This window comes from Nicotiana tabacum, chromosome 13 (genome assembly GCF_000715075.1).
Source record: "Nicotiana tabacum cultivar K326 chromosome 13, ASM71507v2, whole genome shotgun sequence".
In the NCBI taxonomy this organism is placed as follows: Eukaryota; Viridiplantae; Streptophyta; class Magnoliopsida; order Solanales; family Solanaceae; genus Nicotiana; species Nicotiana tabacum.
This window is the reverse complement of record NC_134092.1, coordinates 30,984,291-30,998,571: the sequence shown is the minus strand read 5'-3', so window position 1 is coordinate 30,998,571 and position 14,281 is coordinate 30,984,291. Positions and strand designations below refer to the sequence as shown.

General features: G+C 39.0%; 1 protein-coding gene across 1 annotated transcript; it reads right to left on the bottom strand.

Moving 5' to 3' along the window:
• Positions 1-23: 23 nt before the first annotated feature.
• LOC107820794 (cytochrome P450 CYP73A100-like) lies at positions 24-1,796 on the bottom strand. Its single transcript, NM_001326071.1, has 2 exons — positions 912-1,796; positions 24-817 (listed from the first exon to the last, which is right to left on the bottom strand). The coding sequence occupies exons 1-2, from the start codon at positions 1,775-1,777 to the stop codon at positions 79-81; spliced, it is 1,605 nt and encodes a 534-aa protein (NP_001313000.1). The 5' UTR covers positions 1,778-1,796; the 3' UTR covers positions 24-78.
• Between the last annotated feature and the right edge of the window lie 12,485 nt (positions 1,797-14,281).

Here is a 14,281-nt window from a genome sequence, read left to right as displayed (position 1 = left end):
ATGATATTGGGGATACAAAGAGGTAACAAAAACTGTAATATTCATTGAAATCTTTATAGAGTAACAAAAACTGTAATATTATGCAGCAATAGGCTTGAAGACAACCGTGGAATGTTTTGCAATGTGCAAGCTAAACTGCCCTCCTTTCTCACTTGTATCAACTTTTCCTACACCTGGAGGAGCCTGCATTTCAAAATTTGACACCAGTTTGGCTATGACAAGCCCCAGAATTGGCAGTGCAAGGATGATTCCGGGGCAGCTCCGCCTCCCCATACCGAAGGGCAAGTACCTGAAATCAACCTTGCCACCAGCAACAGCTGCCTCTGTGCTACTATCCTCCTCGAGAAACCGCTCGGGCCGGAATTCGTTCTGGTTTTTCCACCAGGCAGGGTTGTTAGCCAGCCACCATGCATTCACAACCACCTTAGTTTCTTTAGGAATAGTGTAACCACCTAGCTTTGCTTCTTCAAGGTTCATATGTGGTACAAGTAAAGGTATTGGTGTGTGGAGTCTTAATGTTTCATTTACTGTTGCTAGCAAGTAAGGCAGCTCATGTAGGTTTGATTCTTTGACTGACTTTCCTTTGAGGACTGTTGAGATTTCATCCCTAATCTTCTGTTGAACAATGGGATGATTTACAAGCTCAGCTATGGCCCATTCCATGGACCATAGAGTTGTTTCAATTGCTGCAACATTGATATTCTCCACAATATAGAGTACATTTTGCTCACTTATTTCTCCTTTCATTTCAGCATCTATAATGTGATCAATAGCACAACATATCTTGTGTTTTTCTCCATTTTCACCCATTATTTTCCTGTTCTCAAAAATATTTGAAGAAATTGTTAACATGAATAGTCACTATTGCACTAAAAAAAAATTAACATAGTTAGTAGGGAAAAATGAGTTACCTTCTTTTCCCTACAAAATAATTGTTGAAGAATGCAAGTCTCCTTGTTTGTAAGTCTTTGCACTTGTTAAGGTACCCTTTCAAGAATGGTCTAAGCAAAGGGATAAAATCACCATAATTGTAGTCAAAGCTCTGAGCTAATCTGCTTCTCTCTGAATTAAACTTTGTTGCCTCAATGAACAAAGGATCATCTTGGGACTCAAACTTGGCATCAAACATCATTCGATACATAATGTTATATAGCATCAGCTGCAATCGTTTCCTAATCACAATTCCGTCATATTTCACTTTTTCATTCTTCTTCAAGTCATCAACAACTAGGTCCATCTCATTCTCCCACATATCACTATATTGGTGCACCACTTTGTTAGTGAAAAATGGAAGCGTCATAATACGCCTCATTTTTCGCCAATGGTCACCATAAATGGTGAACACCATGTCTTGTCCATTACCAGTAAATATATCAAAGACAACGTTACGTGGACGGGACCCAAACTCGACCCCTTGCGTGTGTAGAACTTGGTTAGCTAGCTCAGGGTTCGATACCACAGCTAGGTTTTTTGAACCAAGTTTGAGTAAAAATATAGGACCATAGGTTTGTGACATGGTGGCAAGGAGTTGATGGTTCAAGTCATTGCCAACTTGAAGCCAATTACCAAAAATTGGGACTGCTGTTGGACCAGGTGGGAGGTTGTTTTGGGGCTTAACACAGAGGAAGTTGATTATTAGGGGAAGTAAAAGGACAATAAGTGAAATGTACTCAAGAGGGAAAGGTATAGAGAGGTAGGAGGATAGTAATTTGGCAAATGAAAGAAATACAATTGAAAAGAGAATGCAAAAGATGGTGTTGTTGAGAAGTTTGGCCATGTTTTTAATTAGCTAGAGGTGAATTATGAGAAAAATGGACACAAGGGATTGGAATGAGAAGGGACGTATATATGAGTAATATCATGGTGGGGGTAGAAAAGTTGGTGTCCAATGGTTTTGGGTACAATCCATGGGCACGTCGAAAATCTAGGTAGGAGAACGTAAGTTTATCTATAAGGTCAAAGATGGTGGTTGGTAAAGCAAATTTACCTACATTTAAACATTCTTTCTATGCAATAAAAAGTGAAAGAATCCAATTTGTCTTAAATTAATTTCATTTTACGGTTTTCCGCATTTCAAGACGGTTGCCACCAATATAACAAGAAGAGTCTAATTAAATTTTATGTATTGATAGGTGAAACTATATTTATATAATCAAGTCATTTTAAACTAATTACAAGTATATCTTTATAATAAAACGTTAAATAGATAACATGTTAAAATGACAACTAACATGCAATCACAAGTTAAAATTAGTTGATAGTATAAAATATGTTTTCACTGTTAGTATCACAGGTCATACTAAGTAGTGGCAATTTCAAGTACCTTGGTCGGTTATTCAGAGGGGAGGGGAGATTAATGAGGATGTAACACTATATTGGGGTGGGGTGGATGCAGTGAAGGTTGGCATGTCTTGTGTGATAAGAGAGTGCCACCGATACTCAAAGGTAAGTTTTACAAAGCGGTGGTTAGACCGGCCATGATGTAAGGAGGTGTGAGCGACTGGCTTTGGAGGGCACGAGAAGAGGTAGAAGACGGCCTAAGAAGTATTGGGGAGAGGTAATCAGGCAGGACATGGCGATGCTTCAGATTTCCGAGGACATGGCTCTTGATAGGAAGTTGTGGAGGTCGAGTATTAGGGTTGTAGGTTAGGAGATAGTTGAGTCTTCCTTACTTCGTACCTTTGTGAGGCTAGTCTTGTAAGGTTTTTGTCGATGTCAGCTAGTGAAAATGTTGTGTCTTACTACTCCTTTGTTTACTATAGTGCCGGGTCTATGTACTGTCTATCGCGCTTGCTTTGCATCTACTTTCTCATTTCCATGATGTTATTTTCCTATGGTTTCTATTGGTGATACTAATATTGTCTCTTTTCGTCTTCTTGAGTCGAGGGTCTTTTGAAAACAACCTCTCTACTCCCTCGGGGTAGGGATAAGGTCTCTGTACACACTACCCTCCCCATACCCCACTAGTGGAATTTCACTGGGTCGTTGTTGTTGTTGTTATTGTTGTTGTTGTCAGTGTATATAACTAGGGGTGTATATAGGCCGGGTTAGTTCGGATTTTGTAATTACCAAACCAAATCAATTGTATCGGGTTTTTAAATCTATAGACCAAACCAAACCAACAAAAGTCGGGTTTTTCAATCTCAGTTTTTCTCGGGTTTCTTGAATTTTTTGGGTTTTTTCCCGATAAACTTGTGCTCAATATTTCTTTAGTCCTAAATACGATTTTACCAATAATAACCATGTTTTTATTTTTTATTTTTATTTTTTAGCATTGACCTAAAATATGTTAGTCAATAGGTTGTATGGTTCCAATTTCAATTCTAGAAAACTGATGGAAACTTTAATCAACCATCACTCCTCAATTCTCCTTACTTTCTCATGTTTAGTAGTGTCCATTGCAATCGCATCCGGAGACAGTGAAATAGTCATAATTTACACAACCATGTAACTATAGTAATTGAACTTTTCAAATAATATTTCTTCTGCCAACGCAAAAACATCAAAAAGATAAAATGCATATCATATTGCACTCTGCATAAGAATTATCACCAACTTTTTAAGAGTAGACATTACAACCAAGAGTCCTAACAAATAAACAAAATATATATATATATTAAACTCTAAGAAGTTGATAGTGTTTGAGCTAATTGAGGGTTTTGGTCTAATGGAACGTAGGGTTTCTTGCCTTTGGAGAAGAGGCAAAATGGTTTCGATTGTTTTAGTCTTTTAGAACTAGTTTAGTACTAGTCTAGTTCTGCTTTAGAACTAGTTTTTGGTTTGGGCTCAAAAATACTTTTATGGGCCAGACAAAAAACAAAAAACACTTATATGGGCTATAAAACCAACTCAAAATATTATGCTAAATATAGAAACTATAAAAAAATTAAGAAATATTTATAACTTACATTCTAATAAATATTTTTATCTATCTAATATTTTAAAATATGCATACATGTAATGTCGGTTGGTTTGGTTCGGTTTGACTTTTTTTTGTTTAATACCAAACCAAACCTATTATGGTCGGGTTTCTTTTCAATATCAAACCAAGTCAAACCAAATTACTAGTCGGGTTTTATTTTCGGTTTGACTCGAATTATCGGATTGGTACGAGTTATCAGTTTGGTTAGTACACCCCTATATACAACTTAAATCGTGATAAGAGAATTAACCTTTCTTTTCTTTGGTCAAGTTCCATGATTATTAAAAACCATCCTTTTGATTATCAGTTGAATATTAAAACCTCTTTCTAAGTATTACAACTTATCAACTTGCCTAATTCGGTTCATCTATACTATATATTCACAAACATATGTGAGATTGATATTAACTCTTTGTAGTACTGTATACGGTCAAAATCGGTTTCGACCTTCGTATGAATAGTCAAGATTGGAATATAATGGACCGAAGGTAATCTTTATAATATCGAGATGAGATCTGAAGCCAGGATACCGAGGTCAAAGTCATTATCGAGCTCGGGTCCAAATCGAACTATGATGTGAAGTGGTGTTATCGAGTTCAAGAGCTAGAGACCGACCAATACCGAGACTGAATCAATACCGGGCCCCGAGTCAATATCGAGCTCTAAATCTGGAGATCGACCAATACCAAGTCCGATCAAGATCTAGCTAAGAAGACAAGAACCGTTATAGCCGCACTAAGGGAGAGAATCTCGGCGGGAATTAAGAAAAAACCAATTAACTAATCTATCATGGGATCCCCACTATGTATTTTTTATTCTAAAGTAGGGTTTTCTCCATTATAAGAAGAACGACTATCATTTCTGTAAAGGGCATCAAGGCATCTACATACTTCCATATTGAAAAGATTATTGATATTCATATAGAGATTATCCTTTTTTGGGCTTTGTATATTGATTCGTCTTGCTTGTTCATAAATCATTTTTCACTCAATTTGGTTTTTATTTCATTATTTTTACATTCAATAATCGATATATTTCTACTCACTTCTCCGGTTTGTGCCAAGTTATACTACGTATGCTTAGAACTACATATAAATTCAACTCTATCCGTTTTTCGAGTAAACAGTTTGGCGCCCACCGTTGAGCTAATGATATTAGTGGTTATTTGGAACAAATCTCTATGAAACACACTATTTCACACTTGCTCTTGGAAGTGTCTTTGAATTTTAGGTTGAAAACGATGAATTCTCAATTAATGTCCCTACCTATCGACAACGAAGTTGGCCTTCAAGATGAGAACAACAACTTAACCCCCGAGGGTGGAAGGCCACTCGTCGATCCCGTTGGAGCTCGGGTCGAAGAGCCAATAGACGTTAATTCACATGCTGCCATCGAGGCAAACCAACGTTCCGACCCTGAAAATAGCATTCATGGTGGAACTCGATCTGCAGCTCGAAATACCCAAAACGCTGAGGAAAACGGAATCAACTTGCATATGATTTTCGAAATGTTGCAAGCTCAACAAGTAGCAATAGCCCAATTGCAGAGCCAACTCAAGCACCGACCAGACTCGAGCCTAATCCACCCCAAGAAGTCACCCACAAAATGGGGCCGGCTGTAGTAAGGTCAAATGAGCAGGAATCGGGGACTAATCCCGAAATTGTTAAGATACTTGATGAACTGACAAAACGAATAGAGTCAGGAGAAAGGAGGATCGAAGAAAATAACAAAAAAGTAGAAACATATAACTCCAGGGTTGATCAGATCCCGGGGGCACCACCGATATTGAAAGGCTTGGATTACAAAAGATTCGTACAAAATCCCTTCCCCCCGAGCGCAACTCCGAAACCGATTCCCAAGAAGTTCCGCATGACCAAAATTTCTTAATATAATGGAACAACCGACTGCAACAAACACGTCACCTCTTACACATGTGCCATTAAAGGGAAGGATCTAGAAGACGATGAGATCGAATCTGTATTATTGAAAAAATTCGGTGAAACCCTGTCAAAGGGAGCGATGATATGGTATCATAATTTACCGTCTAACTCTATCGATTCTTTTGCTATGCTTGCGGATTCTTTTGTAATAGCACACGCTGGGGCTATAAAGGTCGAAACCAGGAAGTCCGATCTTTTCAAGTTAAGACAAAAAGATAACGAGATGCTAAGGGAATTCGTATCTCGTTTCCAAATGGAACGAATGGATCTACCGTCGGTCACAGACGATTGGCTGTTCAAGATTTCATTCAAGGTCTAAACGAACGAAGATCGATGGCTTCACGATGGTTGAAGTAGAATCTGATCGAGTACCCAGCTGTTACCTGGGCCGATGTACACAATCAGTATCAATCGAAGATCAAAGTTGAAGATGACCAGTTGGGTTCTGGGCCCGTTATTAAAAGGGACATCAACCGAGAACCAAGGCCCATCAGGGACCGATACCGGCAGTATAGTGGAGATCATAGGGGTAACGAACCAAGACGTAACCTCGTACAAGGTGATAAAAGAGGTGATCGAGCCCAAGGGTCTCGGGGGCTGATGAACAGGAATGGGTTCGACAGGCATATTGGACCTAAGGAAGCACCACGGTTATCAGAATATAACTTCAACATAAATGCAACCGCCATCGTGTCGGCTATCAGACGCATTAAAGATGCGAAATGGACCCGACCTCTGCAGATCGATCCTTCCCAGAGGAATCCTAATCAAATGTGCGAGTATCATGGCACTCATGGCCATAGAACAGAAGATTGCAGGCAACTGAGAGAGGAGGTAGCCCGTTTATTCAATAAAGGGCACCTTCGAGAATTTTTAAGTGAACGGGCCAAAAACCATTTCAAAAATAGGGATTTCAGAAGACAAAACGAACAAGAGGAGATACAACACATCATCCACATGATCATCGGTGGGATAGATACCTCCCAAGGGTCGGTGCTTAAGCGCACTAAGATGTCGATTGAAAGAGAGAAGCGATCTCTCAGGATTACGCACCTAAAGAAACCCTGTCCCTTAATGATAAAGACGCAGAAGGAATCATACAACCCCACAACGATGCACTGGTAATATCTGTACTCATGAATAAAACTCAAGTTAAACGTGTGTTAATTGATCGAGGTAGTTTGACAAACATTATTAGATCAAAGGTCGTAGAGCAGCTCGGTCTACGGGACCAGATCGAGCTCGCAACCCTGATTCTAAACGGGTTCAGTATGGCATGTGAAACTACTAAGGGCGAGATAGTCCTGCCAATAAATGTGGCCGAGACCATCCAAGAAACGAAGTTCCATGTAATCGACGACGACATAAGGTATAACGCTCTTTTTGGAAGGCCGTGGATCCACAATATGAGAGATGTACCCTCGACCCTCCACTAGGTTCTGAAATTCCCAACATCGGAGGGAGTCAAAACGATTTACGGAGAGCAACCAGCCGCAAGAGAAATATTTGTCATCGATGAGGTAATTCCGATATCTACACTATCATCGACCAAGGGATCAGATTCGAAGGGTGAACAAGATACCAAATAGCAATCACAAACGTCAGCTTCGACCCAACTAGGAAATCAGGAGACTAACGAAGACGATGACTATGGGATCCCTAGATCCTTTGTGGTCCCCGACGATACCGATGCTTCCCAGTCAACGGTCGAAGAACTGGAGCAAATCATGCTAGTCGAACATCTACCCGAGCGAAAGGTATACCTGGGCACGGGGTTAGACCCCGAGCTCAGGAAAAAGCTTATTCAATTTATTATAGCTAACATGAACTGTTTCTCTTGGTTCCATCTCGACATAACAGGGATCCCACCGGAGATAGCCACTCATAGACTGAGCTTGGATCTAAACTTCCGTCCGATAAAGCAAAAAAGAAGGCCCCATTCCGAGGTCAAACATGCCTTCATCAAGAACGAGGTAACCAAACTTCTTAAAATAGGATCCATTCGAGAAGTTAAATACCCCGAATGGCTAGCAAATGTGGTGGTGGTCCCTAATAAAGGAAATAAACTCAGAATGCGTATAGATTATAAAGACTTGAACAAAGCATGCCCTAAGGATTCCTTTCCTTTACCTAGCATCGATCTTGTGATCGACGCCACGACCGACCACGAGATTCTCAATTTTCTCGATGCCTACTCTGGGTACAACCAGATACAAATGAGCCCGGAGGATCAAGAAAAGACCTCGTTTGTCACCAAGTACGGCACCTATTGTTATAACGTAATGCCATTCGGTCTAAAAAATACCGGTGCAACTTATCAGCGCCTAGTAAATCGAATGATCGAAAAACAAATAGGGAAATCAATGGAAGTTTATATTGATGACATGTTAGTTAATTCCCCGCGAGCAGAGGACCATTTAAAATATTTGCATGAAACTTGCGACGTATGAAAGAAGTACAATATGAAGCTCAACCCCAAAAATGTGCATTCGAGCTTGGCTCGGGCAAATTTCTTGGTTTCATGGTATCCAATCGAGGAATCGAAATCAATACCGATAAAATCAAAGCTATCGAGGACATCATGGTAGTAGATAATGTGAAGTCCGTGCAAAGGTTAACGGGGAGAATAGCCGCCTTGGGATGATTCATTTCGAGATCCTCAAATAGGAGCCACCAATTTTTCTCACTGCTTAAGAAGAAAAGCAACTTTGCATGGACTCCGGAATGCCAACACGCTTTGGAAGAACTAAAGCGGTATTTATCGAGCCCGCCTCTGCTTCATACCCCGAAAGTGGACGAACAACTTTACTTGTACTTAGCTGTCTCGGAGATAGCGGTAAGTGGAGTCCTAGTTCGAGAAGAACGAGGTACGCAATTCCCTACTTAGTATGTCAATCGGACCTTAGGCGAGTCCGAAACTAGATATCCACACTTAGAAAAATTAGCGCTTGCTTTAATAAGCACCTCTAGAAAATTAAAACCATATTTCCAATCCCATCCGATACATATTATAACAACTTTTCCTCTTCGAAATATTTTGTGCAAACCCGAGCTTTTGGGTCGATTGGCCAAATGGGCCATAGAAATCGGTGGGTACGATATCGAATATCGACCCCGAATCGTTATCAAGTCTCAAATCTTGTTAGACTTCGTGGCTGACTTTTCGCCAACCTTCGTGCCCGAGATTGAAAGAGAGCTACTTATAAAATCGGGTACCTCTTCGGGAGTCTGGACCCTTTTCACGGACGGTGCCTCGAACGCGAAGGGGTCCGGATTAGGCATTGTACTAAAATCACACATAGGTAATGTAATTAGACAATCTATTAGAACTATAAAATTGACTAACAATGAGGCCGAGTATGAGGTCGTGATTGCAGGTCTCGAACTAGCTAGAAGCTTGGGAGCCGAGGTCATAGAGGCTAAATGTGATTCCCTCCTCGTGGTAAATCAAGCCAACGGGACTTTTGAAGTCCGAGAAGATCGAATGCAGAGGTACTTGGATAAATTACAAGTGACTCTACATCAGTTTAAGGAATGGACTTTGCAGCATGTACCCCGAGAACAGAACAGCGAGGCCGACGCTCTTGCAAACTTAGGTTCGTCGGTCGAAGATGACGAAATCAACTCGGGGACTGTCGTACAACTTATAAGATCGGTGGTCAAAGAAGGACACGCCGAAATAAACTCCACAATTTTAACCTGGGATCGGAGAAACAATTACATAGAATACTTCAAGAACGGGAAACTTCTGTCAGATCCAAAAGAGTCGAGGGCTCTGTGCATGAAGGCAGCGGTTCACCTTGTCCGAAGACATAACGCTATTTAGGGTGATGTTCGATGGTCCACTGGCAATATGTTTGGGACCAGGATACACCGATTGCATCTTACGTGAAATTCACGAAGGTACTTGTGGGAATCATTCCGGTGCCAATTCGTCGGTCCACAAAATAATCAGAGCAGGATATTCTTGGATGGATATGAACAAAGATGTAAGGGAGTTCGTTCGAAAATGAGACAAATATCAAAGACATGTGCCCATGATTCATCAAATCGGGCCTCGACGTGTAACAACTCTTTTAAGGAGGTATTAAAATAGGAGAGTCGCCACCTAATGGTTTAAGGTGCGTTAGGGCACCTATTTGCATATGATTTGGGTTTGAGTAGTTTGCATCACCAAAGATCGGGTAAGGGTTCAAAATTACCTCGAAGAGAAGGTGTGAGGCACTCTTCGAGGTCCACAATTGCGGGTCCTAACCGAACTTGAATTATATGAATTAGTCAGATAAACAAAGACAAAGAAAATAAGAAGTTTGGGAAGTATGATTATCAAAGACTTTGTGTAAATACAAATACTTGATTTAAAGATAAATGAGGGGTCCAAAGTTTTTTAGCCTAAAGGATCACCCCGTGCAACATAAATAATACTTCGTAACTCCCTCGAGATGGGGTGTTACTCGTATTATTCAGCGAGCACAGACTATCATCTCCTGCTACCTGATTACTATCTTTAAGTTATTACCTAAAGCGCACTAGTTGATTCTAAATCGTGCCTTATGAGTGAACTACTCGTCCCATGCCTATGGTCCAGGAGGCATTTGGACCTCTATTTTTTTGGGTGGTTCTAGACTTGACTTAGGCTGCTCAAAAATATTAAAACTAGGCAACAATTCAAAACAAATAGGACTACAATTAAATCCAATTAAAGGCTCACATTAGCCTCCGCAATTAGGCAGACAAATGCATGCAAACAGATTTTACATATAGGCAGTTTTCAGAATTGAAGGGATTGCAATTATTAAACTCTATAGGCACGGTTTCTAGATGATCTGATTCAGATGCGCAAGCCACTTTAGACCTAGGATTTCTAAATTACCAGTTGGTACGTGCCAATTGCTGTTAAGTGGCTATTACAGATTATCAATGGACAAATCTATAGGCATGATTTCTAGGTGATTTATACAATAAGGTACAATGAAACTCATTAGAAGTGCTCAAAATTATTATGCTTCCTAATAATCGCGTGGATGAACAATAAAACAACGTTTGAAAAGCGAGTAGTGATGTCCTATAGGCATGATTTCTAAAGCTTGGCGATTGGAACTGATTCTCATACAATTAGCTCCCATAGGCATGCTTTCTAGATGGACGATGAGATTGCAATAGCGAATTAATTAGTTAAAACCCTATGGGCATGATATCTATTGAACAGATTAAGGAGCAGTCATTAGCAATTATTTTCTATAGGCATGATATCTAGCAAAACATAGTAGTAAACACAAGAATAGATATAATACTCATGCATTGACAAAATACTAATTATGTGAGCCTGTGATTCCCTAATGACATGATTTCTAATAGTACACAAAGAGATTCACATATAACAGGTCGGATAGCAAATAGATCACACAAATCCTATAAACAAGCTTTCTACCCTTTTCATGCAAGTATTAGGAGATACCCATTTTCCAATTCCACTATCACCCCAATTGTTATTACAAAATTATTACAGGCCCAATAATGAATAAATTATAAAGTAGTACAAGCAATAATAGTAGGCTCAAGACATGCCCAAAAGATACCCAGCACTGACAAGCCTTCAATTAAGCTCTTTCTCCACACAGATCTCAACATAGCCCAAAAACCATAAGAGAACTCGAACCAAACCCAACAACCATGGTTTTATAATAGGATCCAGGAAACAATAACTTACACAAGTCAATTTGCACATTCAACAAGCAGAAAGAAGGACAGAACAGAGTAGTAAGGAAAATGGCCAAAGAACTTGAGGCCCTAGAGTGTGTCAGAGTTCACAAGGGTCTCAAAATAGACCCCGAGCAGTGCTCACACTAGGGAGGTTAATAGAGAAAAGCTTTAGTATCCTTGGCCTTCAGCCGGCCAATAATAAGAGGTTAGAGATAGCATAGATAACAAATGGGGGAGAGTGGACAATGGTTGAGGGACAGGAATTGAGGGAATACACTTATAACTTAAAGTAGACATAGCAAGGATGAGAACACAAAGCAACTAATCAAACATGTCACACAAATTAAACGTAGGTTCAGCAGGGAATTAGAAGCACGTTCAACACTTAGTAAAATAACACATAGACGACCACATATTGAAAGAGTTAGGGAAAAAATAAGTTTGCAAGATTGACAAAGATTATCATGCAGAAGTGCATAATACTAGCAAATTGAAACCTAAAAGGTCCAAATTATGCTAAGTATACATCCTAGTGTCATAAGACAGACATGTTAACTCTCATCAGGGAACAAGACAATATTTAGAAATGATAGGGGAACACACATTATGACAAGTCAAGTAATTACTGAAGGAACAAGGAATTAAGTGAGCCAAAGACATGCTGGGGGACATATTACCAGGGAAGTAATGTCATAGTTGATGGAAAAAATCTTAACACAGATTAGAACACATTACATATGCAAGATAAGTATTGCAGAGGTTCAGAACAGAATGAAAATAAACTCATGTCAAATGGCAAACGTAGGCATTCAAGTATTGACCAGTAGACTAATTAACAAGGGAAAATCTAAGCTATGCCAGGGATTCATCTTAAAACAATTCAAACATAGTAGGAAAAACAAGTTGAGATAACTGTTCTATAATTTAAAACCATCATTAAAGGGGTATGAGATCAAGTAAGCATGCTGAGTGACACAATTGCAGAGAAACAAGTCATAGTTAACAGTGTAGGCCTTAACACATGTTATTACAGATGTGAGGCATTCATTACAGAGATTCAGGACAAAGCATGTAGGCATATTCTTGAACATTCAGACACCAATACCCTAGCTAAACGAGCTTAGGAAAGTTCAGATTATCCAAGGTAGACATAGACAATCTCAGAACTAGCAGCATTAGGAGGAGTTAAATGCTAGAGAGATTTAAAAAGAGTGTAAAGCTAACAGAGTTATCCATAAAAGTAGCCCAGAAACACATTAAGCCATAGATTTCAGAAGCGAGAGCACATGCAAATCAGAGACACATAAAAATGAAATTGCAAAAGATCAAGCAACTTACCAGTTAAACAGACAACAACAAAGAACAAAAATTCCACAAGAACCCATAATCTTAATGCGTCAAAGTTCCCAAAAGATTCAAAAGAACTCCGGGTAATGCTCGCACCAAGGGAAAGTTCGAATAACAGAATCTCAGTGGCATTAGCTTTCAGACGGCCAAAAATGTGGTACAGAACAAGAGAATGAGGGAATCACAGAACAAAGCTCCAACTTTTAGTGAAAGTATATCGATTCCACCTCTGCTTCAAAGGGGGATAAGGAGGGGTTTATATAGTGACAGAAATCGAACCAGTCCACAAGGAAAACTGTAAAATCGAACATAAATAAGAAAGTATTAACATGCTGAATCAATAAAAATCGGATTAGAAAAAAAAATAGGTAAACCCTAATTGACAGAAATTAAAGATTGGCCGAAAATCTCGGCTAATCGGACTCATATAGCCATGGTCATGATGTATATGAACTAAATACTGTCCAGATTCAAGCGATTGAAGTCGAATGGCCGGATTCTGAGAGATAGTACTTGCCATGTTTAGGCAAGTACTAGGTGATACCATAGTTTTGTAGAAAATAATGAGATAACACACAGAAGGTAAGTAAATCATGGAGAGAATCCATGGTTGAGACGGATTTGGAGAGATTTGAAGGGACGGCTAGGGTTTCTGTGGAGAGAGGAGAAGGTTCGAGAGGATTTGGGGGCGGCGGACGGGCGAAATAATGGTTAGGGTTTGGGTGAGGTTGATTTAAAAGGAGAGGATGAATGAGGGCCATTGATCTTGAAAGATCAACAGCCATGATTAAAAATTTGAACGGGGCGGATCGATTAACAGGTACCGATCGGGTTTTAGACATGGGTCATTTGTCTTTGGGCCGGGGTAATTGGGCTAGGTATTTGAGTGTTTGGGCTATTCATTTGGTCCGAAATTGGTTTAAAAATTGGGTTGTTGTTTAAATACCCAAAAATTATCAAACATAATTTATAAAAGTAATTAATAAATAACAAAAATATTATTTATGCACTAAAATAATTGAAAATATTAACTTAACATTATAAAAATATGAAAAGCTATTTTGGCGCAAATAATATAATTATACATGAATATAGGCTATTATTGCAAAAATATGCAATTAGCCTAAAAGTACAAATGCAATTATAAAACAAATGAAGTAAAATATTATAAAACATACATGTTAGTGTAGATAATAAGTTTGGATGATTATGGCATCACAAAATAATTTAAAGGATAATTATTAGATATTTATATAATAAAAATATAGAAAGAAATTGATTTAGAGCTTTAAAAATTATGAAAAATTATAGAAAATACTTGTATAGGTTTTAAAACTAAATGATGATGCAAATATGCCATTTTGAAAGT

What these genes read in the sequence shown, in the direction of transcription:
- LOC107820794 (NM_001326071.1), bottom strand. Translation starts at nt 1,777, where the DNA reads ATGGCCAAACTTCTCAACAACACCATCTTTTGCATTCTCTTTTCAATT. An exon ending in TATTTTGTAGGGAAAAGAAG is followed by an intron (nt 818 to 911) that starts GTAACTCATTTT and finishes TTTTGAGAACAG; the next exon opens with GAAAATAATGGGTGAAAATG.